At 47.7% G+C, this 21,541-nt stretch overlaps 8 protein-coding genes across 8 annotated transcripts; 3 read left to right on the top strand and 5 right to left on the bottom strand.

Moving 5' to 3' along the window:
- Positions 1–1,456: 1,456 nt before the first annotated feature.
- N7466_010746 (ubiquitin-conjugating enzyme E2) lies at positions 1,457–3,387 on the top strand (the record flags this gene model as incomplete). The annotated part of the gene is made up of 8 exons (XM_057170135.1): positions 1,457–1,489; positions 1,559–1,592; positions 1,748–1,842; positions 1,919–1,940; positions 2,018–2,114; positions 2,258–2,417; positions 2,473–3,323; positions 3,378–3,387. 8 exons carry the CDS (start codon positions 1,457–1,459, stop codon positions 3,385–3,387), a joined length of 1,302 nt encoding a protein of 433 aa, XP_057015867.1.
- A 399-nt stretch (positions 3,388–3,786) lies between these two features.
- Positions 3,787–5,115, top strand: N7466_010745 (C-3 sterol dehydrogenase/C-4 decarboxylase; the record flags this gene model as incomplete). The annotated part of the gene is made up of 2 exons (XM_057170134.1): positions 3,787–4,362; positions 4,453–5,115. 2 exons carry the CDS (start codon positions 3,787–3,789, stop codon positions 5,113–5,115), a joined length of 1,239 nt encoding a protein of 412 aa, XP_057015866.1.
- A 630-nt stretch (positions 5,116–5,745) lies between these two features.
- N7466_010744 (uncharacterized protein) lies at positions 5,746–7,523 on the bottom strand (the record flags this gene model as incomplete). Its single annotated transcript, XM_057170133.1, has 3 exons — positions 5,746–6,608; positions 6,767–7,342; positions 7,418–7,523. The coding sequence occupies 3 exons, from the start codon at positions 7,521–7,523 to the stop codon at positions 5,746–5,748; spliced, it is 1,545 nt and encodes a 514-aa protein (XP_057015865.1).
- Positions 7,524–9,862: 2,339 nt separating this feature from the next.
- N7466_010743 (uncharacterized protein) lies at positions 9,863–10,736 on the bottom strand (the record flags this gene model as incomplete). Its single annotated transcript, XM_057170132.1, has 2 exons — positions 9,863–10,375; positions 10,440–10,736. 2 exons carry the CDS (start codon positions 10,734–10,736, stop codon positions 9,863–9,865), a joined length of 810 nt encoding a protein of 269 aa, XP_057015864.1.
- Positions 10,737–13,321: 2,585 nt separating this feature from the next.
- On the bottom strand, positions 13,322–15,106 carry N7466_010742 (uncharacterized protein; the record flags this gene model as incomplete). The annotated part of the gene is made up of 3 exons (XM_057170131.1): positions 13,322–13,495; positions 13,550–14,695; positions 14,771–15,106. The coding sequence occupies 3 exons, from the start codon at positions 15,104–15,106 to the stop codon at positions 13,322–13,324; spliced, it is 1,656 nt and encodes a 551-aa protein (XP_057015863.1).
- An 887-nt stretch (positions 15,107–15,993) lies between these two features.
- N7466_010741 (uncharacterized protein) lies at positions 15,994–16,596 on the bottom strand (the record flags this gene model as incomplete). The annotated part of the gene is made up of 2 exons (XM_057170130.1): positions 15,994–16,179; positions 16,273–16,596. 2 exons carry the CDS (start codon positions 16,594–16,596, stop codon positions 15,994–15,996), a joined length of 510 nt encoding a protein of 169 aa, XP_057015862.1.
- A 427-nt stretch (positions 16,597–17,023) lies between these two features.
- N7466_010740 (GMC family oxidoreductase) lies at positions 17,024–19,041 on the top strand (the record flags this gene model as incomplete). The annotated part of the gene is made up of 3 exons (XM_057170129.1): positions 17,024–17,385; positions 17,541–18,408; positions 18,472–19,041. 3 exons carry the CDS (start codon positions 17,024–17,026, stop codon positions 19,039–19,041), a joined length of 1,800 nt encoding a protein of 599 aa, XP_057015861.1.
- Positions 19,042–19,202: 161 nt separating this feature from the next.
- N7466_010739 (fungal specific transcription factor domain-containing protein) lies at positions 19,203–21,516 on the bottom strand (the record flags this gene model as incomplete). The annotated part of the gene is made up of 5 exons (XM_057170128.1): positions 19,203–20,187; positions 20,243–20,406; positions 20,468–20,677; positions 20,732–21,180; positions 21,240–21,516. 5 exons carry the CDS (start codon positions 21,514–21,516, stop codon positions 19,203–19,205), a joined length of 2,085 nt encoding a protein of 694 aa, XP_057015860.1.
- Positions 21,517–21,541: the final 25 nt, after the last annotated feature.

The following is a 21,541-nucleotide window of genomic DNA, read 5'->3' as shown; positions in this document are numbered from 1 at the left end:
AGTGCAAGGCAGGCGGGGGGAGTGTTCGCAAGCAAGATTGATTGAATCCTGTTATGAATCCAGATTGTTTAGTGAGGGTTGGCTTTTGGGGTGGTTTGGGGGGTCAAGTCTTTTGCCGTGGATTAATCACTTACTCTTCACGACATATAGGTCCACCACGCGGAAAGGATAGTGACCGGGAATTAACTTGGAGCCAGTATGCAAAAACAAGGGTCCTGCAGGGAGTGGTGATCGGGATATGCCAGATTGGTGTAGAAAGATATCTAGTGCTTAAACGCGCACACGGGGGATAGGGCGCGGGGGGTTAAAGGCTGGGAGCTCCGAGCAGCGCGCTCAAAAGGGCCAAGGTGAAAGAGTCCAGGAAGAAATCAGACCCAATAGAGAAGTGAAGGAAAAGATCACAAGCGTGATAGAGTTAGGGGGGGGGTGGGTGGGAAAAGAAGTGGGGGGGCTGAGGAATGGAGATGGAGAAGGTTTAGGTGCTAATTGGACTTGTGGTGCTGCCCCCCCCTAATTTGGACTCTATAATGCCGAAGTATTATTAGGCGCGGTCCCTGAAGTCACGTGGAGGATACACCGCCCCCGACGATCATTTCGATACCAAGTAGTAGTTAGTAGTAAGTACCATTTTTGATGATAGAATGGTTTTATGAAGTGAGTAATATTCAGAATCAATCCATAGATACTAGTAGAGAAGTAAAAATAATGTTCCAAGGTTACCTGTCTCACAGGTCCTGTTTTGATGGCGGACCTCGGGATATGCTGAGGTCACATATAGTACAACTCAGCCGTGGACCCATGGTTTGTGGCGTTCTAGTATTATAAGGAATAGCCTTGGGGTGTGTATTTAGTAATTGACTATTTCTTTTAAATGATCAATCTCGTTATTCTGTGATTATGAATAACATTGAATGAATGATTATATGGTTTCCAAGGTGTTAGGTACAATCTTGGAATAAAGCCCATGAAGTGCTACCTACTGTAATGCAAGAAACCTTGGAAACAATCATGAATATCTGACTAGAGTATAGTATTAAGTTGAAGTAATAGAATGATAGGTAAGCGTGGTCTTTACCAGTCAGCATGCAAGTTCCAGGGGCCGTATATTAGTATGTATACGTTTCTGCCAGTGGGTATTTACTAGTACCACGTAGAAGTACGTGTATTTACACTCCAGTGCTGTGTATAACCTTTCCTGTCCCGAGGATGTCCACATGCAGGACTGGCGGTGGTATATGTATTGAAAACACAAATTTCGATGAGTCGTCATAATTGATCGCTGAGTCGTCGAACATTTGAATGTTTTGAAAACAACTTCCTCAATTGAGTACACTCCCTTCTTCTTCTCACTCTCGCCCCTCCAAACTCTCTTCCCAACGGCCCTTGACCTTTGAGTCTTTACTGCCCTGTTGTCTTTTTTTTTCGCTATCAGAATCGCCGGTCACGTGCGATAAGGATGTCTAATCTATGCCAAAAGCGCCTCCTTCGGGTATGTATCGTTCACTTCCATGGTTCTCACTGAATTTGTTATGGTGACCTTGAAACTGAAAATATGTAGGAACTCACTCTGTTTGAAAAGAATGATCAGCTAGGTACGTTATGCCACACCGTTTTCTCGAGGTCTTCCCTCAGGGCATGCCCACGTGCAGTGCCCAGGCCAATACATAGTATACATATACATATACGTGTACAGTATGGTATATTTCCATGTTCGCATTCAAGCTAACCTGGAAACTCGTACATGTAGCCATGGCTATTGATTACAACGAACAGAATGTTCGCGAGATCAAAGCTCTTATTATTGGCCCATCCGAGACACCTTATGCCTTCGGATTCTATCATGTAAGTTCGTCCATGTGTCTCAAAGCACATTTCCAAGGTTCAAACTCGAGTGCTAACCATTATCAATCATGAAAAGTTGTCGCTTGTGTTTACTGAGGGTACGGAGCATACCATCCACTAGTCTGATGGAAAGGTGACCTCGTGATTGCTGACCTTGGACTTTAAAACTGCCCAGCGTATCCTGCAGTCCCACCAACTGTGAAATTGCTCAATACTAACAGTGGAATGACTCGGTTTGGTCCAAATATCTATGCTGACGGCAAAATTTGCCTGTAAGTGCGAGTTCCGAAGTTCGTTCCCTGAAAGACAGAGAACTAACAAGGCTTGAATTCTCCAACCAGAACTATCCTTGGGTAAATACAATACCATCTTGCCACTCCTTCCCAGGTTTGCTGTACTTACTAACAACCCGCAGCACATGGCCCGGAACGCCACAGGAAGAATGGTCTCAAGCCATGGGGTTTGAGTCCTGCTTGCTTTCAATCCAGACCTTGCTGGCTGAGAATCCGTATCGGCTGGAGCCAGGTTTCGAGGAATCCGATGACAAAGAAAACATTGATACTTACAATGCCAAGGTAGGCAATCAACCCACGGGCCACATACTACCCCGACTCACACAAGCGGTGATAGATAAGTCATGAAAACTTGCGCCTCACTGTGATCGAGCCTCTTGAACGTGAAATGGGTATCTCCCAAGATCCGTTTCGACACGCGAAGTTTGGACAGGGAGAAGACGGCAAACCGAGCTCTGAACTTGGCTCGTTTATCAATTACTGCAAGCGACGCTTCCTATGGCACCGAGAGGAATACATGAAAACGATTCAAGCAGGCATCGCGAGAGGAGTTGGCGGACGTCGAAGCACGCCTTTCCCCCTAACTCAGTTTGAATATCCAGGCAACCAAATGGTAGGAAGATGGGACTGGTATGGCCTTAAGGCTCGGTTCGAGATATTGGAGAAAGCGGTCTCACAAGAAATCCAAGGTTGGGCCACTGCCGGCCTTGAGCTCGCCAAGAAAGATACTAATCTGGCGTTCAACTTGCGGCATCAAATGAAGTCCGTTGTTGAACAAATGGCCGTGCGGTCGCAGGCAGTGTTCAATGTGGGATTAGTCGATGATAACCCGTTCCTGTGGTACATGACCTATTTCGGTCGAGCGGGTACCCCGTTGGACGAGGGTGTGTTCAAGATCAATATCCACATCAGCCCCAACCACCCCAAAGTTCAGCCCCGGGTTTATCTGGATAATCCAATTCCTCATGTGCGTGTAGCCTCTGATGGAATGTTGGCATACCTTCCTCAGTACGCACCTGAGATGGTTCGCCACATCGAGGGCATACTCTTCGCTTTAGAGGACACTGGCCCCGTTTACAATCCTCTTATGGCTGTCAACGGCGAAAATACACGGCTTTTCTGGGGCACGCCTCAGGAAAAGAGATTGTACACTCGACGACTTCGTCGATGCGTGACTGAAAGTATTGAGTATGTGGTCCTTTTCACAGAATCGAAATGACCATGAAACGCTAATTCTTGCAGTAAGCTTTAAGCCCACAGAGAACTCCGGCCAGATTTAACACAGCCCAGCCATTGCCAGATGTGTTCGCTATACATCCGATGTTGGTTTCGATAATCCGCGGGTGTGGAAAGATTGACGGGAAAGCAGCACTTATTGTTAGCCACTTGCTACACTGAGCCAGTTAACGTATCAAGAGTTACTAGTACTTGTTTAAAACTGTTAGCATATTTTTCTTACCGAATCAATGACAAATCTTCGTGAAAGTCAAGCTGTAGAGCAATGAATGATTCCAAAATATCAGACCTTCCGAGTGCTTTCGAAAAGACCACGATAACACTTATCAGCACGATCAGCTGATCCCGCCCCAAGTTTCTCCCCTTTTTCACTCCACACTTGCGCAATCCCGATCACTAACGTCAATCATACAAAATGACCGCAAAGCGTCGCAATTTGGAATTGGGAAATGTCCTTGTCGTCGGTGGCTGTGGCTTCCTGGGATGGCACATCGTTGACCACCTACTGAACTTCCCCTCCGAGACAGACCCCAGCGTCGCACTGCCAAAGGTTACTGGTGATGCGCGCTTCGAGGTCCCGTCACTTGGCTCCCGATTTCCCAATTACCAGGCCAAGGTCTCTGTCGTGGATCTGCGCACGACGCATAATCGTCTTCCCGGCGCGACTTATTATGATGGCGATATTACCTCTGTTGAGTCCATGCTGGAAGTTTTCCGTGCTGTGAAGCCCGATGTCGTGATTCACACTGCGACCCCCTCTGTGTTGGATGGAAATAAGCCTTTGCTGTACAAGGTTAATGTGGAGGGGACCAAGACTTTGGTTGAGGTTGCTGGTGGTGAGCACGGGGATTGGGGTGGCAAGTGTAAGGCTTTCGTGTACACGAGCTCTAGCTCCGTCGTCCACGATACCCAGAGCGACTTGATCAATGTGAACGAGGAGTGGCCTCTTATTCGTGGCTCACTGCAGAAGGAGTATTACTCCGAGACCAAGGTACGTACAAACTACCAACTTCATTCCAAACCGCGAGGGAAATTAAAACAAGGATCAAAATCAACAAAGCTAACCTCCTATTTCCTGTAGGCCGATGCCGAAGAACTCGTCCTCAAATATAACCGCCAATCCCCCACCGGAATGGTAACAGCCGCCATCCGCCCGGCTGGTATTCTGGGCGAGAAGGATACAACCGTCACCCACAAGATCCTCGAGCATGGCTCCAAGGCCTCCGCCACCGTGTTGAAGATGCAGCTCGGTGATAACGATAACCTATTTGACTTCACTTATGTTGGCAACATTGCCTATGCTCACATGTTGGCTGCGCATCGCCTGCTGGCCTCCTACACTCGCTACGAGTCCGGTCAGGGCGGGCCCCTGGACCATGAGCGTGTTGATGGTGAGGCCTTCAACATTACCAACGACTCGCCTATTTACTTCTGGGATGCGACCCGTGCCATGTGGGCGCTTATTGACCGAATTGTCGAACCGAATGAGGTCTGGGCTTTGCCTGAGGGTCTGTTGGGTACTATTGGTGGCATCGCGGAGACTGTTATGGGAGTGTTTGGAAAGACCCCTCGTTTGACTCAGCGCATGGTGCGGTACTCATGCATGACACGGTACTACTCTATTGAGAAGGCCAAGTACCGTCTTGCTTACCTGCCTATCGTCCCTGTTGATGAAGGTATCACCCGTGCCGTCGGGTATGTTGTTCAGAAGCAGCGCGAGGGTGAAGGGAAGAAGGCTCTGTAAGTTTCATGTTTACAGAAAAGTATTGTTGATAGTACTGTATCTAATAATGTGGCGGCTCGCCTTGAGAAATGAGATCATTCAACGTCCAAATGCGTTTCAAGATTATGGACGTTGACCTTAGGAGGAGTGTTACCTAAATCTTTAACCTACTACATCAATACACAGGTAGGCAAGTCTAACCCCCATGGATTTCAATGAAATATTTCCTAGCATGTACCTATTAGATAGTAGGTATCCACACACGGCATGATAGAGCTCAGAATCCATGGATGAATGGGACCCTCGGAAGACCTCTTACATGTGCATGTGGGTGTGCAGGGCTGTAGATTTCTGGACTCGGGAGGTACCTAGGGGGTAGGGCGGCTAAATACGACATCATAGTACTATATGTACCTACCTAGGCACAGGCTTGAAAATCAACTTAAATGTCAGCTCTGGACATCTGGAGGTTTGGAACTCCAGTGCATGTCTTTACTAAAGTATAAAGGACCTTCGAATCACTACAGGCAGCTCTGGGCCAAAATGAATACTCAAGAGTTCTGGTAAGTAAAGCCAATCCTGCGGCTTCAATATATTGAGATAAAGTCATATAAACAAAGAGAAACCATCACAAATCATTAATTACACCGATTAATCCGAGGAGTCATGACTCTTCTTAGTATCGGGACTCTTTCCATGCACCTCAAGTGCAGCAAAGGTGTCATCAGGGATCGCCTCGCCTTCATGACGAGCAATCTCCACATCGAAGGCAGCCGCACTGTGGAAGATACTCTCCATCTCTTCAAGGGACTTGCCTCTCGTCTCCTTCACGAAAAACCAAACAGAGATGGCCATAACGATATCTAAACCGGCATAGAAGAGGAAAGTGTATGTACCCCATGCCTTAATCATGTAAGGTGTAGTGAGTGAGAATAAGAAATTAAACAACCACTGCGAAGAGACCGCGACCGAGGATCCGATCTCACGGATTCGGGAGGGGAAGATCTCAGTGGTGTAAGGCCAGGGAATAGGACCCCAGCTAAACTGGTAGATTGAGTTGCTGAGGAAGATCATGAAGACGGTAGCGATTCCAGCGCTGGAGGGGTTGCCGGCTGCGTCTAGGGAGTCGGTTGTTTTGTTGACGACTGTCACGGTAATGAAGCAGCATGCCATGAGCACATTGCCGACCAAAAGTGTCGGCTTGCGACCCCACATCTCGGAAAAGAAGAGGATATAGGTTCCGACGGTGACAAACTTCTCGGCTCCGAAAAGGCCGGTTACGAGGAGGGAGCGACTGCTGTCGTTTCCGACGATGATCTTGAAGAATTGTGGGCCGTAGTAGGCTAGGGCTGTCATGCCGGTACATTGCTGGCCGCAGAACATGAGGGCTGCCAGAAGGAGTCGGTAGCGGTTTGCGGGTTGCATGAGTTCCTTCTTCTGTAAACCTTCGGTGGCCTTTGCTTCTTCTTGGAGACCGATTTGGATTTCGTGGAATTCGGCTTTGACGGCGGGGCCTAAGGAGCGATGTTGAGTTAGTATCAATAGGCCCAAAAAACAAAAAAGACAAAAAAGACAGAAAAGACAGAAAAGACAGAAAAGACAGAAAAGACAGAAAAGACAGAAAAGACAGAAAAGACAGAAAAGACAGAAAAGAAAACAAGCCAAATCGTACCATCATCAGCGCGCATCCAGGTCAAGCTCTGCCACGCCTCCTCCATGCGTCCCTTCTTTGCCAACCAGCGGCAACTCTCCGGCTGAGTAAAGAGACCCAGGGCCAAGATGGTCGAAGGGACCAACTGCAGACCAACGGGGATCTGCCATTCCTTGGACTGTCCCGCCAAGGTCTGCTCCACGCCATAATCAATCCAGTAACTGGTCATGACACCCAATGCGAAGAGCCACTGTACACCGGAACCCAGCATACCACGGATCTCCTTGGGTGCCATCTCGGCACTGTAGGTGGGGACGACAGCGGTCGCAGCACCGAGACCAACACCGGAGACGACACGGCCGATATAGAAGCAGACGAGCGAATGTGAGGGGACAACCTGGAGAATGACACCGCAGCAGAAGACCGCCATGGCGGTTTGGATTGTCTTCTTGCGGCCGAAGCGCTCGGATACGGAGAAGACGGCCAGGGCCGAGAAGAATGCGCCCGCATTCTGCAGACTGACCATTACTGCATCGACGGTAGTTTCATCGGTGTAACCGAAATCTCTCATGTAGGACTTGAACTCGAGGATTCCACCTAAAGACGGGTGTCACGTTAGTCAACTTCACCCTCCATATACTTGAATGTTGATCGTATATAGAGATGACTTACCAACAATTCCGGTGTCATATCCAAATAAGAAACCAGCGAGACAAATAAAGAAACCGAGGAAATAGGCTCGGAATGCACCGAGCTTGGTACCATTTAATCGCCCCATGGTTGTAAATGTGCAATTCTGTACTGTTGAGAAAAAGAGCTCAGGTACGCATTAGAACAAGAAGCAACAAAACAAAGTAAAAAAAAAAAAAAAAGAGAAATGCAAGTGGTTTTAAATTCTTGAACTTGCAAGCTAAGCTCTATTTTTTTTTTAGATATAAACATTTCTTTATAAAAAAAAACTTGTGGCTTTAAAGTCAATCAATCTCGGGGCTGAGCGCGGATCTACAGCACGCAACCGTCGCCCGTCGATTTCGCCATAGCACGCCATGGAAGAACACGTCTTCCGACTTCTCTTACTGCAGCTAAGCTTTTTGGTCTGGTCAAAGCTTACGGACGGGGATTTTTTTTTGCTTATAGATTGTTGGATGTTTTTTTTTTTTTTCTAAATAAACATTGCTATTTGGAAAACATCAAGTCGAGTCTACTAAGGAACTTGACATACGATCCCAGATCTCCCGCTTCTCCGCATTTTGACCAAAAGCTCTTTTCCCCACAGGCTTACGGCATGACCTCATGCGGGTGGTCGGGTCGATCGCTTCGCTCGCTTCTATATACTGAATGCTAATCCGTGGCTTTTTGTTCGTGATTTTTAACTTGCTTTATTTTATGGGGAAAAGATTAAGGTAATGAGCTATTACATGACTGCCAGTGACCTTACCGTTTGCATTCCTGACCAATAATAGAACATGTACATGTGCATCGGCTGTCGGCTAACACTGAAAACAAAGTCAGAACTTTCAAATGTTGACTTTGGTCAGTCAAGGTGACCTTGTATACTATTCTGGGGGCTCTTGTATCAAACAAGCCACTGAATCCTATCTCATCCATTGGAACCGAGTCGCGAGGATATCTAGAGCGAGCTGGATGCATGTGATGGGCACTCGATTACACGAATCCTTGAAATCGCTTTCAAATCTTCCAAGACACGTGAGTAGTATTGGGATCTTCCGTACTTTATTCCTGATATTTGCCTCGAGGCCACCATCGATCCACTTGGAACACCCCTGACCAGCAACGCGTGCTATGGCATCGAGTGGATCGCATGCAGCACGCCAGGAGTACTTGCTGAGCGACATTGTGTACGGGGCGTGGACTGCGTACATGTACCCGCTCCGAAAAAATTTCGTGCCGCCTGGGGGAGTCATAAGTGGAATCTCATGGCAGGATGCAGTGGATGCAGTGGATGTAGAGAATATATGTAATGGTCTCGAAAGGGGCCGATTGAGCCAATGAGAAGTCGCATAGTAGAAAGGTGGCCCCCGTACTGATCTTCTGTGGATACAAACCCCGTGAAGCAGATATGTATATCGGTCCTTTGTGTGTGACGGAGCTAAATAACCTTGGGACTCAAGTGCCACTGGGGCCGTTTCTCTTTCTTCTGTCGGAAATGAAAGTGGAAAAGTGAACGGTCACCGGAGCTGAGTTCAGACTTTCTTTTTGGCTTCGTCCGGGTCTCGGAATTGATTGGATCGGAGCGTTGGGCAAAGAAAATTTGTGGGCTTGGCATGGTCTGGAATTGTGTTGCATGTGTTAGTGTTAGTGGCAAGGATCAAGTGCGTGTAGAATAGGTGGGAGCTCCGGCGACTGTGCGAAGGTGGGTCAGGGGGGGGTGTTGCATGCTTTGTGCTTTGTTTTTCTTGTCGCCTTTTGTCGCCTTTTGTCGCCCTTTGTCGCCCTCGCAACTCGCCACACATTTGGTTTTTACCTACGACTTACCTCTGCGGGGGGGTTTTATGGCTGCAGAGAAACCCCAAAACCCTTTCAACTTCAATCGCAGGCTTCGTATTCGTTCTTTCTTCATATTCTGGTACTTACAATCTACTCACATCATACATGTGGAATAAGCAGAACCAACTTTACACCGCCACATAACCACGCATGATCTCACTCGTTTCCCGACTTGAGCGCTTCATCGCAAAAAAAGTCTCCACGGTATATCGCAAATTGATCCCGCAATTCGCACTCGGTCTCTAAACAACTGTCGCTGTTGGTCGACGTATACACCTCTGCAGATGTATAGAGAAGCATGCCATTGAATAGCCTCTGTGGGATGAAAATGTCGTCGTTGATTTTGAAATCTTTGCTAGAGACCTACCTTGTGACTGTCTACAGAGTATTGTTTGGTTGGCTCCAGTAGTTCCTGAAAACACGAAGATAAAGACACCGAAAGAGACCCGTTTTTGAAGTATTTTGGCTAACTGAAATCGGGTGTGGAAAGACTCTGCATACACAGCCAAATAAAAAATACAGAAAGATCCCTAGAAAGATCAGACCTAGTTGATCACACCTAGCACACCTGAACATACCCTCGACCATTACAACCGCTCATAGCCTGGATCAGATGGCGGTAATTTGTCGGCGACCCATGATCGCATTGTTCAAAGTGCGCTGCACCTGTTGTACTCGCTCAAATCGCATAAACCCACAAGACTCACTCTCAAAGTGAGCAAACAGACCAGCTAAAGAAACGAACTCCTTCCCACAGGACCCGTTGGGGCAGTGATAAACTTTTTGTGCGTGGATCGGCGAGTTCAGGTGCTGGGTCAAGGATTGGCATGTTCGGAACTCGCGGTGGCAGATGTAGCACTCCCAGCCAGAACCGTTGAAAGCATGGCTCGGCACGCATTTCTCACTCTCTTCGTTATTGTGCCAGCTGATTTGCTTATTGGTGATCAAACCTCGGCGGTCGCTCTGTTGAAGAATCCGGAGAATTGATTCTCGGTTCATGTTAGGAGCGTTAGGGCAGGATCCGGTCTCGAGATGGTGATTGACACCACTGGATGTCACAAAAGCAGCGTTGCAGTGGGGACAGTGGCTGTTGGTACCACGGTGAACTCGTGAGTTTCGATGCTTCAAAGGTATGCTCATTAGTGTTTCTGTTGCGGTAGGAAAGCTTGGGGAAGAGCGGAGATACCATGTGAAGATTGTTTGCATTCATAAAATGACGACCACAGGGGACACAATAAGTTTCCCAATGGTCCTTGTCATTCATGTACTGATTGGCTGCATCCTGGCTGCCAAATTCACGAGTGCACGTTTCACATTCGATTAGATGGTGGTCCAGGGCATCCATATGTTGATTGCAGGCACGTTGACTGCGAAAGGTCTTGGTACATGTATCGCATTCAAACCAGTGGCCGCAATCCTCCATATGCTCTTCGAGATCATCGTAATAATCAAACACCTCATCACAGCTTGCACATTCGTGCATGGTGGGCAAGCCTGATGAGGCGTCGGGTGGCAATGAAATCAGCAAAAAGAAGCTGAGGTAGTAGACAAAAGGGAATGGGTAGGATGGATGGAAACGGGAAGGGGAAAGGGATGGGGATGGAGGTCAAAAGAGAAGGAGAGAGAGATGGAAGGAAAGAAAACACAGGTGCAGATAGCTCAGGTGGAGGGTGAGTCGTGACCACAGCTGCGCCGACCTCAGACAAAGGATCCTCTAATACGCGAGTAATGCGACATTTGATATAACCGTTCAAGGAAATCATGCTAGTTAATCTACTACGATATCAACCATTGAATCCTTCCAAGGTTTGTCATTCATTGTCTGATAGTAGGTCTCGGGTGCTCAAGTGCTCCCGAGGCTATACCTTCAAGTTCACTGGCACTCTGTTAATATTTTCTCTTCTCCAGCAATATCCAGGTGTCCTTTTTCAAGCAATCATCTTTTGATCGATTTACCCTTTCTCTGCTCTCACTTCCAAGTTAACATTCTCTTCTCTGAAGTGCCTAGAAGATGACTGAAAAATCCGTTTAAAACCCCATCTCTTAGAACCTTGTTCCGCGCAAGAAACAGAGAACGAATTTTTTTTTAATTCAACAATTTCGTTGAAAAATGTCATTGCTACCTGGGTTGGTTCCTGGCCATGTTCATACTAGACTGGTAGGTACTTGCCCAGATGCCTAGGGATCGGACTTGAGAACATTGAATACCCACCTGAGCAATTCAAGTGCCTACTAACAGAGCCATCAACTTGTTATTGGATAATGTGATGTCCGAGGGAAGATTATCCGATGTTACTATCAAGTATAAGAGCCTTGAATAACACAGTAGTGGAGTCTGGAAACACCCGGTCATTCCAAGCTTGATGTCAAGGAGGGTAGAGGGGGATGTGATTCACCCGTGGAAAATTTCCCATGGTCATAATCAGGCCAAAAACATCATATGTAGCAACGAACTGTCATTTACGGATGTTCGTCACTTAGGAAAGGCCTTTCTTGTCATCACGCCGACAATAATTGGCCCTCGGCATTCAAATAACCCTTTACCGGCAACCCATATCGTCATTCCCTTCATTGATATAATTAAAATTGATGCAGGGAGTTTTGTATGGTTTCTTGATCGACGGTGTCGGTGAGATTGCGTTTGCGATTGGCTATGATGTTGTGACTCCGAGTGAGTCGTGAGTCGTGAGTCGTGACTTGTGTTTGTCCTTGCTTACCTCATCCAAATCCGCACATAAGCAAGTGGCTGCAGGTCCCCCAGAACTTTCCGACGCGTTGACATGACTTTCATTGGAAGAGATGAGTTTAAGACTGGCATCAAACCCAATCATCAAATGTCAATCCGTTGTTGCGGCGCGTAATCTGCTACGATGCGCCATTTTTTGGAGCACTTGCGGCTAGCCGAACTTGGAGATGAAACTCGATTTTGAAAACCGAGACCCCAGTCGCGACCGTGAACGTATTTTCGCCGAGTTACGAGGCTCTAGCTGGAGATTAATTTCCCTTTCAAGAAGGAGGGACGAAATTCGGGGACGGGCTTCCGTATCAGGGCAAATGGGCATATTCCTTCTGGGATCCAATCCAGCATCAACATCGGGTGGATATTGCTAATGGGAAAGTCGAAGCGAGCTTGGAACGGGGCTTGGTATGGGCATTCGGCATTCGGCATTGGGCTTTGGTGGAGTTCAATCGCGTTTCGGAATATTGAAGTGGTTGCTGGGCATTAGGGAAAGCTGGTCCTTGTCAGGATCAATTACACGGGGCTGACAGATAAGTTCGCCCAGGGTGATTGGGGGCGGGTCTTCTGATATGGCGTGCAGCGTTATCAATCTGTTTTCTGGATGTCGCATGGGTGGTGGGTGCGTAGTGGGCCACGCGGATATTCCCCGCTTCGGCGAGATATCGGTGGTCTCGAAGCGTCGATCGGATCTTAGATCCCCTTTTGATATTCCTTATCATGGCAGTTCTGGGTCCAGTTCCAACCTTGCGGCGACTCGTTCGCGGCTTCAAGAGCCCAGTTTCACATCGAAGAATTCCTTTTTTTTGGGGGGGTACATGAATGTCTGGAATGGTCAATTATTTACATTCGGAGCATGAAATACTTCCACTATCTCGCTATCCATCTAACACTTTACTCTTCCCGATAAAGTATGTCGCATTGGCCAAAGTTGTCGCAAAGGGTAAGGCCACTTGGATGATTCCAAGTGGGGGTGGCGGTAATGGTGTGGTGTGACTATACGATGCTGAGGGGCCGCATCGCAATCTGAATAATCCTGGGTATATACCGTATGGGCGGTGTCGTATGCGTCGTGGCATGGGTCAGGATTGGGATTGTGAGTAAGGGCAAGGGCAATTGTAAGTGTCGCACAGATTGAACGTGGATTAGGATTGAGAATCGTGGGTTGTGGATTGTGGCGAGGGGCGAGGGGGGAGGGCCATGTCGCAAAGGCCAGGGCGGGTATTTTTGGATGCCGGGTATATGGGCGGTATTAGGTCGCTTTGGCTTCAAGCTGCGGGGGTGGCTGATATGTCGCATTGGATCGCTGGTGGGGGTTTCAGTGCATGTGATTAGACAGAGGGACCGTGGTCCTTCTTCTTGTCTTCCAGAACAACTTCCTCTTCAGACATATCATCGGCAATAGCCTCGGTGACTGGGCCAGTGTAAACGGCCTTTCCGCGGATGAACCAATACACCAGGGCAAAGAGCAGAACGGCGGCCAAGTAGACACAGGCGTAGTTCATCTGTGGGTCTCTGTCAGCAAATAGAGCAAAGAGGGTGTGGATTTTGTTACATACGTTCGCGGCCAAGGCAGGCATATCGGTAGGCAAGACAAAAATGACGCTGACGAAGAGAGTCCATAGGCAGGCCCATGCGTTCACCCAAGGGCTCAAAGCTCCCATGTGCCAGGGACCGGGCTCAAAGTTACCAAACATCAGCTTGCAGAGAATAGGAATGCAGTAACTCCAATCCAAGGCAATAGCACAGAGGGTGAAGATACCGCTGATGGCAATGTAAGATCCCAATGCAATCAAGTTGATCGCAATGCAGAAGAAGACAGAAATCCAAACAGCATACAAGGGGGTACCGGTCCAGGGAGTGACCTTGGTCCAAACGTTGGAGAAAGGCAGCATGCGATCACGGGAGAAGGCAAAAACAGTACGTCCAAGGGACTGCATAGCAGTGAAGGTAACAAACTTGATGACGATGAGAGCGGCAATGGTGAAGAACATACCGCCGCCCTTACCAAGAGCATTGTAGAAGATCTGTGCCACGGGCTGCTCCATCGGGGAGTTGAGAATTTCAGTCGGATCACCCATGCAGAAGCAGAGGACGATGTTAAACAGGAATCCGATGACGTAGGTGAAGAGCATAGCCATGGAGATAGCCCAGGGTGCCTTCTTCTCAGGTTCGCTCATCTCCTCGGTAATGTGAGCAGTTGCATCGTAATCAGTCATGGTCCAGCTAACAGACAAGAAGCCAAACAGCCAGCTGAAGCCAATGGGTGTCCAGCCAGTGCTCGATTCAACGTGAGTGAAAACATAGTTTGCGTCGTGCTTATCCTTTGTCAGAACCAACAGGGCAATGGCGCATGCCACAAGTACAGCAATATGGAAGATGACGTAGAACTTGGTCATTTTCTCCATCCAGTAGGTCGACAAGGAGTTAACCACACCAGTGGCGACGGTCAAAGCAGCCATCACACCAACGGTGGTGTCAGTAGTAATGGTATAGTTGAAGTTACGGCTCATAGACACTGCAGCAAGAAGCATCTGCGCGGCGCCATATTCAGAGGAAGCCACACCAGCAACCTGACCAATGAGATTGAGCCAACCGGTCACCCAGCTGATGGAGGGGACCCATTTTGAGGGCGCCATACGAGAGATAGTGAAGTATAATCCACCGGCCGTTGGGTAAGCAGAAACCAACTCAGCCACAGAGCACTACAGTATTTTGTCAGTTCCCATCATCTCCGTAGATAAGCGAGAAAGGTCATGCATGGTCTTGTTCCCACTTACCGCAATACACATACAGCCAGCACCAGAAATGGCCCAACACCACACAACCGCACTGCTCCCACCCGCTTCCAACGGGTAGGACATGGTGGTCATGATGGTTGCGAACACACCACTGATACTGACTGCAAATGAGAATGTAGCCAAATATCCAAACTCACGCTTGAACACCGGGTTATAACCAAACTTGACAGCGAGATCATTGTCGGCTTCAGTCAGATCGGCAACAGCGATCTTTCTGTGTTGCCCATCTGGGCCCACAATCTCAACCTGTCGCGCGCCATGACGATTCCGAAGTTCGTTTAGACCGTCCGCATTCGCGGTAGTGATTTCCGTCATGATTGCAATCTTTACTGGAGTAGTAATGGCTGGGAGGGCAGTTGACAAGGGAGTAAGGAAGACTTAAGTAGCAAAGCAAAAGCCAAAAAGGAAAAAGAAAAAAGAAAAAAGAAAACAAGGAAAAACCAAAAGAGAGAAAAAAACGAGAGAGACAATCACGGGCCGAATATTCGGTGGACCCCGAAATCAACCGGGTTGAAAAACTACGTGGGCATGTTGGTGGCTTTGGTGGCTTTGGTGGCTTTCGCATTCCTGACCCGCAACGTCGAGATCCAGGTTCCAGCACGCGGTTTTCCCGTCATTCGCCAACTTATCATTGGCTTGACTACCTTTACCGAGGACCACTCACCCCATGGGAGCATCAACCAGAACCACATGGAGCTAAGAAAGCTTGAGATCTCATTTTGACCTATCAGAGGCCGAGGTTCATGGCGGGTCCAATTTACAATAATCGTTGTCTATTGGTTAAGCGTTATCGGGCTGAACGCTAACGGGCAAAGACCTTCCTACTCTGTAAAATTGCATTGCATTTAGGGGGTTGAGAATCCTTGTCTCGGTGCTTACTCTCCTGCTTTAGCCTTTCGCACTTTGGCAGGGGGAAAAAAAAGCCACATGCAGCAAAGGATCGTGTGATTTAGATAATAGAGATAAAGAGATGGGGATTTTCCAAGATTCGGGACTAGACCGAGTTCGCCAAAAAAAAAAAAAGGATCCAAAAAAAGCCCAAGAAGAAAATGATAGAAAATGATAAAGAAAAGCTCTCAGGATAAAAACGCCTCTTTTGAATCATCAATCCCGCCTAGCAGATATCCCGCGGCAAAGACCGGCATGAGGGATTGACATATGATAGGGAAAAGAGGCCGGATACAAGCCACCAGACCAGACCCCTAGGTAATATGCCTCAGCAAGGTGCGCAACACTTTGTCCTGCTTGGCAAGCGAGCGGCTGAAGAGCTTGTTCTGCGAATGAGAGTATTCGGACAATTCCTTGCCGTTTTTGAAGGTTCGAGGATGTTTCTCGTCTTCCCAGCATTCCAGTAGATCAACGATGTTCACATAGACTCGCTTTAGGGCCTAGATTGAATATGCAAAGCATATCCTTAGCTTGATTCGCCATACAAATGTAACATGACAGGTCGCAGCCTCACAGGGATACATAGGACCCACCTTCCGACATTTCGTAATCGATGGAAAGTCGCCGTCAAGGTTGACTTTCCGACACATCTGTTGCCAAGTTGAAAGATCATTGACTCGTATTCCAATCAGTGAGTGGTACTGCTCGGTGATGCAACGATTCCAGTTTTTTTTCCACTTGGCGGATCCAGTCCGCCAGCCTCTCCATGTAGACAAGCGCTCGAACTCCTTGCTCACTGGGTTCTTCGGGTGATGAGAAAATCCGGGGAAGGTTTCGAAGAAGCTAGGTTCCATTTCGAACAGTAGGCTCGCATCAGCGGAGATTAGCTTAATGGCAGGGTTTTCTGATTTCGCCATGGTGATGACTGAAGGAAGGTTTCCATTTAATTTGACTAACGGTAGTGAGGCCACTTGATGGATTAACTGTTGCCCAGTGGTCAAGCAATTGGAAACAACTTGAATACGTACTAGTACAAACAAACCGGAATCATGCATACTGAATCATTACTACTGTTAGTATTGCTAGTACTGATAGTACTGATAGTACCCACTGGCAACGTAGTAAAAATCACCAGCATAACAAACAAGCCTCACCGCCATATTTGGGAAGGCACGACCCAGATACCGGCGTACCAAACAAGGGAAAGCAACAGGGAAAGCATCAGGGAAAGCAAATGGGAAAGCATCAGGTTACTGAAATTTACTGATATCGAAGATGTTTCAATTCACCAAATTTCCCTTTTCTAATTGAATTGCCAACTGTTGGTTGAAATATTTCAACTCAATGGTCCTCTCCACTTCTCAACTGGCAGGGGCAATCCTAGCAGTCTTTCTCAGCATCATTGCCTTCACCACTTGGGGCCCCTTCAATGCAACTTTCGACTATGTGGTGGTTGGTGGAGGCACAGCGGGTATCACTCTTGCTGCACGCCTGGTCGAGTACGGCTTTCGTGTTGCGCTAGTGGAGGCGGGCGGCTATTACGAAATAAAGCACCCTATTGCTCAAGTCCCAGGGGCAGCAATTCTAGGGATTGGGGCTGATCCTAAAATCTCGTCCTTTGTCGACTGGGGGTTCGTGGTCCATGGCGGTGCGGGCACAGGCTTTCGTGACATCCATTACCCGAGGGGCAAATGTATGGGTGGATCGTGAGTGAATAAGAGTGGTAGTGCTTGGAGACACCTGCAGGAGCTCGAGGCTGACCTTTTCTCTTTTATTCCCAGATCAGCTGTGAACTTCATGATATACCAAAGGTCAGGATCTTTAGGAGTGACAACCTCGCTTGAAGTTGACGTTTCAGCAGACCATCCAAGGATGCCATGAAGAGGTGGGCAGAAGTCACCGACGATCCAAGCTACCTATTCGAAAATGTCCTCCCATTCTATCAACAGACACCAAATTTCACACGTCCCGAATATCGAACGAGACTCGTCAGGACCCTATACAAGGAATCTGCTTTTAGTGCCTTTGGCGGGCCAGTGCACGTATCGTATCCACAATTCCCCATGCCATTTTCGTCCTGGGTACAGGAGGCCTTCACGGAAGCCGGAATCCCTGAAGCAGAAGACTTCAATAGTGGATTTCTTCTTGGCCACCAGTTCTGCGCGATGACCATCCGGGCCTCGGATCAAAAAAGAAGCAGCTCCGAATCTGCTTTTCTTGGGGCCACACATCTAGGCGATTTGACAATATACCAGAAGACTATGGCAAGCAAAATTCTGTTTGACAACCAAAACCGAGCGGTCGGAGTAAGAGTCAAACACTTTTTAACACACACGTTGACAGCAACCGAGGAAGTTATAGTTTCCGCTGGGGCCTTTCAGTCTCCACAACTTCTCATGCTTTCGGGAATTGGTCCTGCCGATCAGCTTAACCGTTACGGGATTAAGGTCATTGCCGACCGTCCTGGCGTGGGCCAGAATATGTGGGATCATGTTTTCTTTGGACCATCATACCCGGTCGCCGTGAGAACTTTCACCCAGCTGACACAAAGCTGGGATGACCTTTTGTCACAGGTAAAATATTGGCTTATTTGGCATACCGGGTTCTTGACAAATCCATCAACGGATTATCTTGCATTCGAAAAACTCCCACAACAATATCGATCTATTCTGTCACCGGAAGATGAGAATGATCTTTCCTGGTTTCCCCCTGATTGGCCGGAGGTGGAGGTGAGATACTACATTTTGAAGCATTGGAAAGAAAGAAAGACTGATAGACTAAATTCTTTTTAGTATTTAGCAGCTGCAGCTTACGTAGGAAATTACTCGAATCCCTTTAAGCAGCAACCCTCGACGGGCCAGTACGGCAGCATTGTCAGCACTCTCGTTGCACCCACTTCTCGTGGGAATGTGACTATCAGGTCCGCAGACATAACTGACCCGCCAATAATCAATCCAAACTGGCTAGCGACCGAAACAGATCAAAGAATGGCAGTGGCTTCATACAGGCGAATTCGGGATATATTCGACACCGAAATAATGAAATTGATTCTTGTTGGAGATGAGTACTTCCCGGGCCCCGAAGTCGAGACAGATGAAGAGATCCTTCAAGTGATCAAGAATTCAATGATGACAATATACCATGCCTCATGTACCTGCAAAATGGGTGTTCAGAATGATAGCATGGCGGTTGTTGATAGCCGTGCAAGAGTGTTCGGAGTATCTGGGCTGAGAGTAGTTGATGCCAGTGCCTTTCCGTTTCTGCCCCCTGGCCATCCCCAATCCACTGTTTGTGAGTGTCCCTTCTCCAAGGAACTTGGCATGATACTGACTCCAGAGCTTTCTTCAAGATATGTTGGCTGAAAAAATTGCCTCCGACATAGCAGGCTCATGAATTTACCTGGATTGCGGGTGTTGTGTTTCATTACATCAACAGTCTTCTTCCTTCTTCTACTAGGTAGTTACTGGGATGAAGATCTCGGAACGAAATTGACCCATATCAATAATATTGTATTTTTAAACTGTTACCAGCTCTCTTCCAGATACATTTGGTTCAAAGTATCGAACATATTATAATCGCTCGGTAGGCAATCTGGCGAGAACGCAAATCCAAGATTATTTGCAAATACTTCGTCGGAGTTTGAAAGATTCGGAATGCCTCCGGAAGAATTCAGAGCCAATCCAGGGATACCAGTTCGATTCAAACTCTGTGTCTGATGAAACGCAACAGGCATTTCAATATCGAGTTCGAGCGGTTTCGCGTCAGAAAGGGACTTTCCATTCAGGATATCGTCAAAGATCTCGAGATTAGGGACGGCAAAGTCTCCCATTGGAGCGGACTTGGGCATATGCGACAAAGTCTGACCCGTGACTCCACTCTCTTCTGGCAACTGGAGATTTTCAGAGCCGTATCGCTGAATATAAACCCTTTCCAGATTCCTGCCGATACGTTTAGCAATATTCCACGAGGTAGAAAGTTCTCGTAGAACTTGAAAGCATAATGCCACTGCGGCATGGGGAGGTAAATGGTGCTTTCCGTCATCATCCGTCGCAGAAGCTTTGGTGTAGGGTTTCATAGAGCAACATAGTTCAATAAGAATAAGTGCGGTAGACAACGTGCAGTGTGTAGCAGTAATAGGGCTAAGTTTGAAGCTGCCAAATGTCTGTCGGTACTTTTGTGCGATACAACACATGAGCCGAACTGAGTTTCCGCAACTTGAGAGCGCTTTTCTGTATCGTATACTTGCTGGTGTGCCCTCCGGTGTGTTCTCGTCGGGCTGTGTTGAATCTTGTACAGTATTGTGAGTTATGAATGGGGAGCAAAGTAGGATCATTGCCTGGTGGTATACCATTGACAAGGTGTAGGCATGTGGGAATTGAGAGGGCCCTGATGTGCGGATGACTTTCAACTCTGATGGAAGGTCGTAGTGCCATGTTTTCAATTCGAGGAGGGCCGCATCAAAGAACGCAGATCTCGGGTGACAGTGAATGAGTGGCTTGGGAGACCATCTATATTGGAAGTCAGAGGGATCCACAGATGTTATTTTTAATAGTAGTATCTTACAAAGAACGGAGAATCTTCTCAATGATGCGACATAGATCGATCATTGATCTTTGCAGCTGGGTGACGGCTTTCTGGTTAGCTGCTCGTGGTTGTCCATTTGCGGAAGGCAAATGAACGTCACGGACACACTCAAGGTATGGTTTCCTGACAGCGCCTTGCGAGTCCTAATTTCATCAACCGTCAGCGACGCTCAAAGCAAGAAATAAGGAAACGATAGCAATATACCAGCAATGTGCAGACTCTTCCTGTATAGCAAGCCGACAATTTGTCATGGCAGTACAACGCCCAGTATATTTGTCTTCGCAACTCAATCTCAATGGCAGGAAGAGAAACAGTTCCTGTGAGAACAGCAGGATCCATGTTAAGCCCCATGTCAATAGCCAGACGAATTGCCATCCCTTGTTGAAGCCAGCCCGCAGCGTCAGATCCAGTTGCCTGAGATTATTAGTATTAGCCGAAGTCATAGCCAATTGCTGAAGTGCAACTTACAATATAGAACAGGCCCATGATTGCCAAAGACTGAATTGTTGTTATTTTTGGCCAACGGAGATCATTTTGTAGCAACCTCTCTGCTGTGCAAATGAAGTTCCTGCCCGCTGTGTTTGGGTCATTTGGATCTGTCCGGACATCAATTCGATCACAGTAACGAGAGCCAACGGCAAGGATGCAATTGAGTAGAAGGGGGCTGCAATATCGGCCTCCAGATGCTAAGCTTTCGCGAAATAACTGTTCGTTCACGACCTGAAGCCATGGCTGGTCCCAGTCAAAGTACAGATTGATCAAATGATCTTGCAGCTCTTTAGATGCCGTGGGTAACTCCGGCTCAAATGGACACGCATGATGTTTCGTAGCGCAGTGTGGAGAAACCAATTCTAAATTATCCGGCGTGGCCCCAGAGCCTCCGGTATTGGAAGCATCTGTATCTTCCACTGGAGAGGCTATCCATAATCAGCATTTGCGTATGAAGAAAATAGGATGCCAAGGGTTGTCGACTCACAATTAGCCGGAGACTGAAACAACAAGCGTCCACTGGTTGGTCCAAAATACCGCACTTCGCCATCCTGGTCAAAGTTCAAAGATTCATCTATAGTGAGCGCACCATCAAATGTGACGCACAGATCGTCCATTGGCACGGAGCATGGTTCGCGGCTAGTAGGATCCGCTGGTTGTTTTGAAAGCTCATCTTCAGCCAGCAGCTCTGCAACAGACTCCTCAGCATCAATGCCATGATTTCGCAGAACGCGCTCTAAGAGCTCGATTCTGGTGCGCAACATTACTACATATGACTTTGGCGCAGGT

This window comes from Penicillium verhagenii, assembly GCF_028828195.1.
Source record: "Penicillium verhagenii strain IBT 33310 chromosome Unknown utg000012l_segment0_segment0, whole genome shotgun sequence".
NCBI classification, from domain to species: domain Eukaryota; kingdom Fungi; phylum Ascomycota; class Eurotiomycetes; order Eurotiales; family Aspergillaceae; genus Penicillium; species Penicillium verhagenii.
The sequence above is the reverse complement of the archived record's forward strand: the minus strand, read 5'-3'. Positions and strand labels throughout refer to the sequence as shown.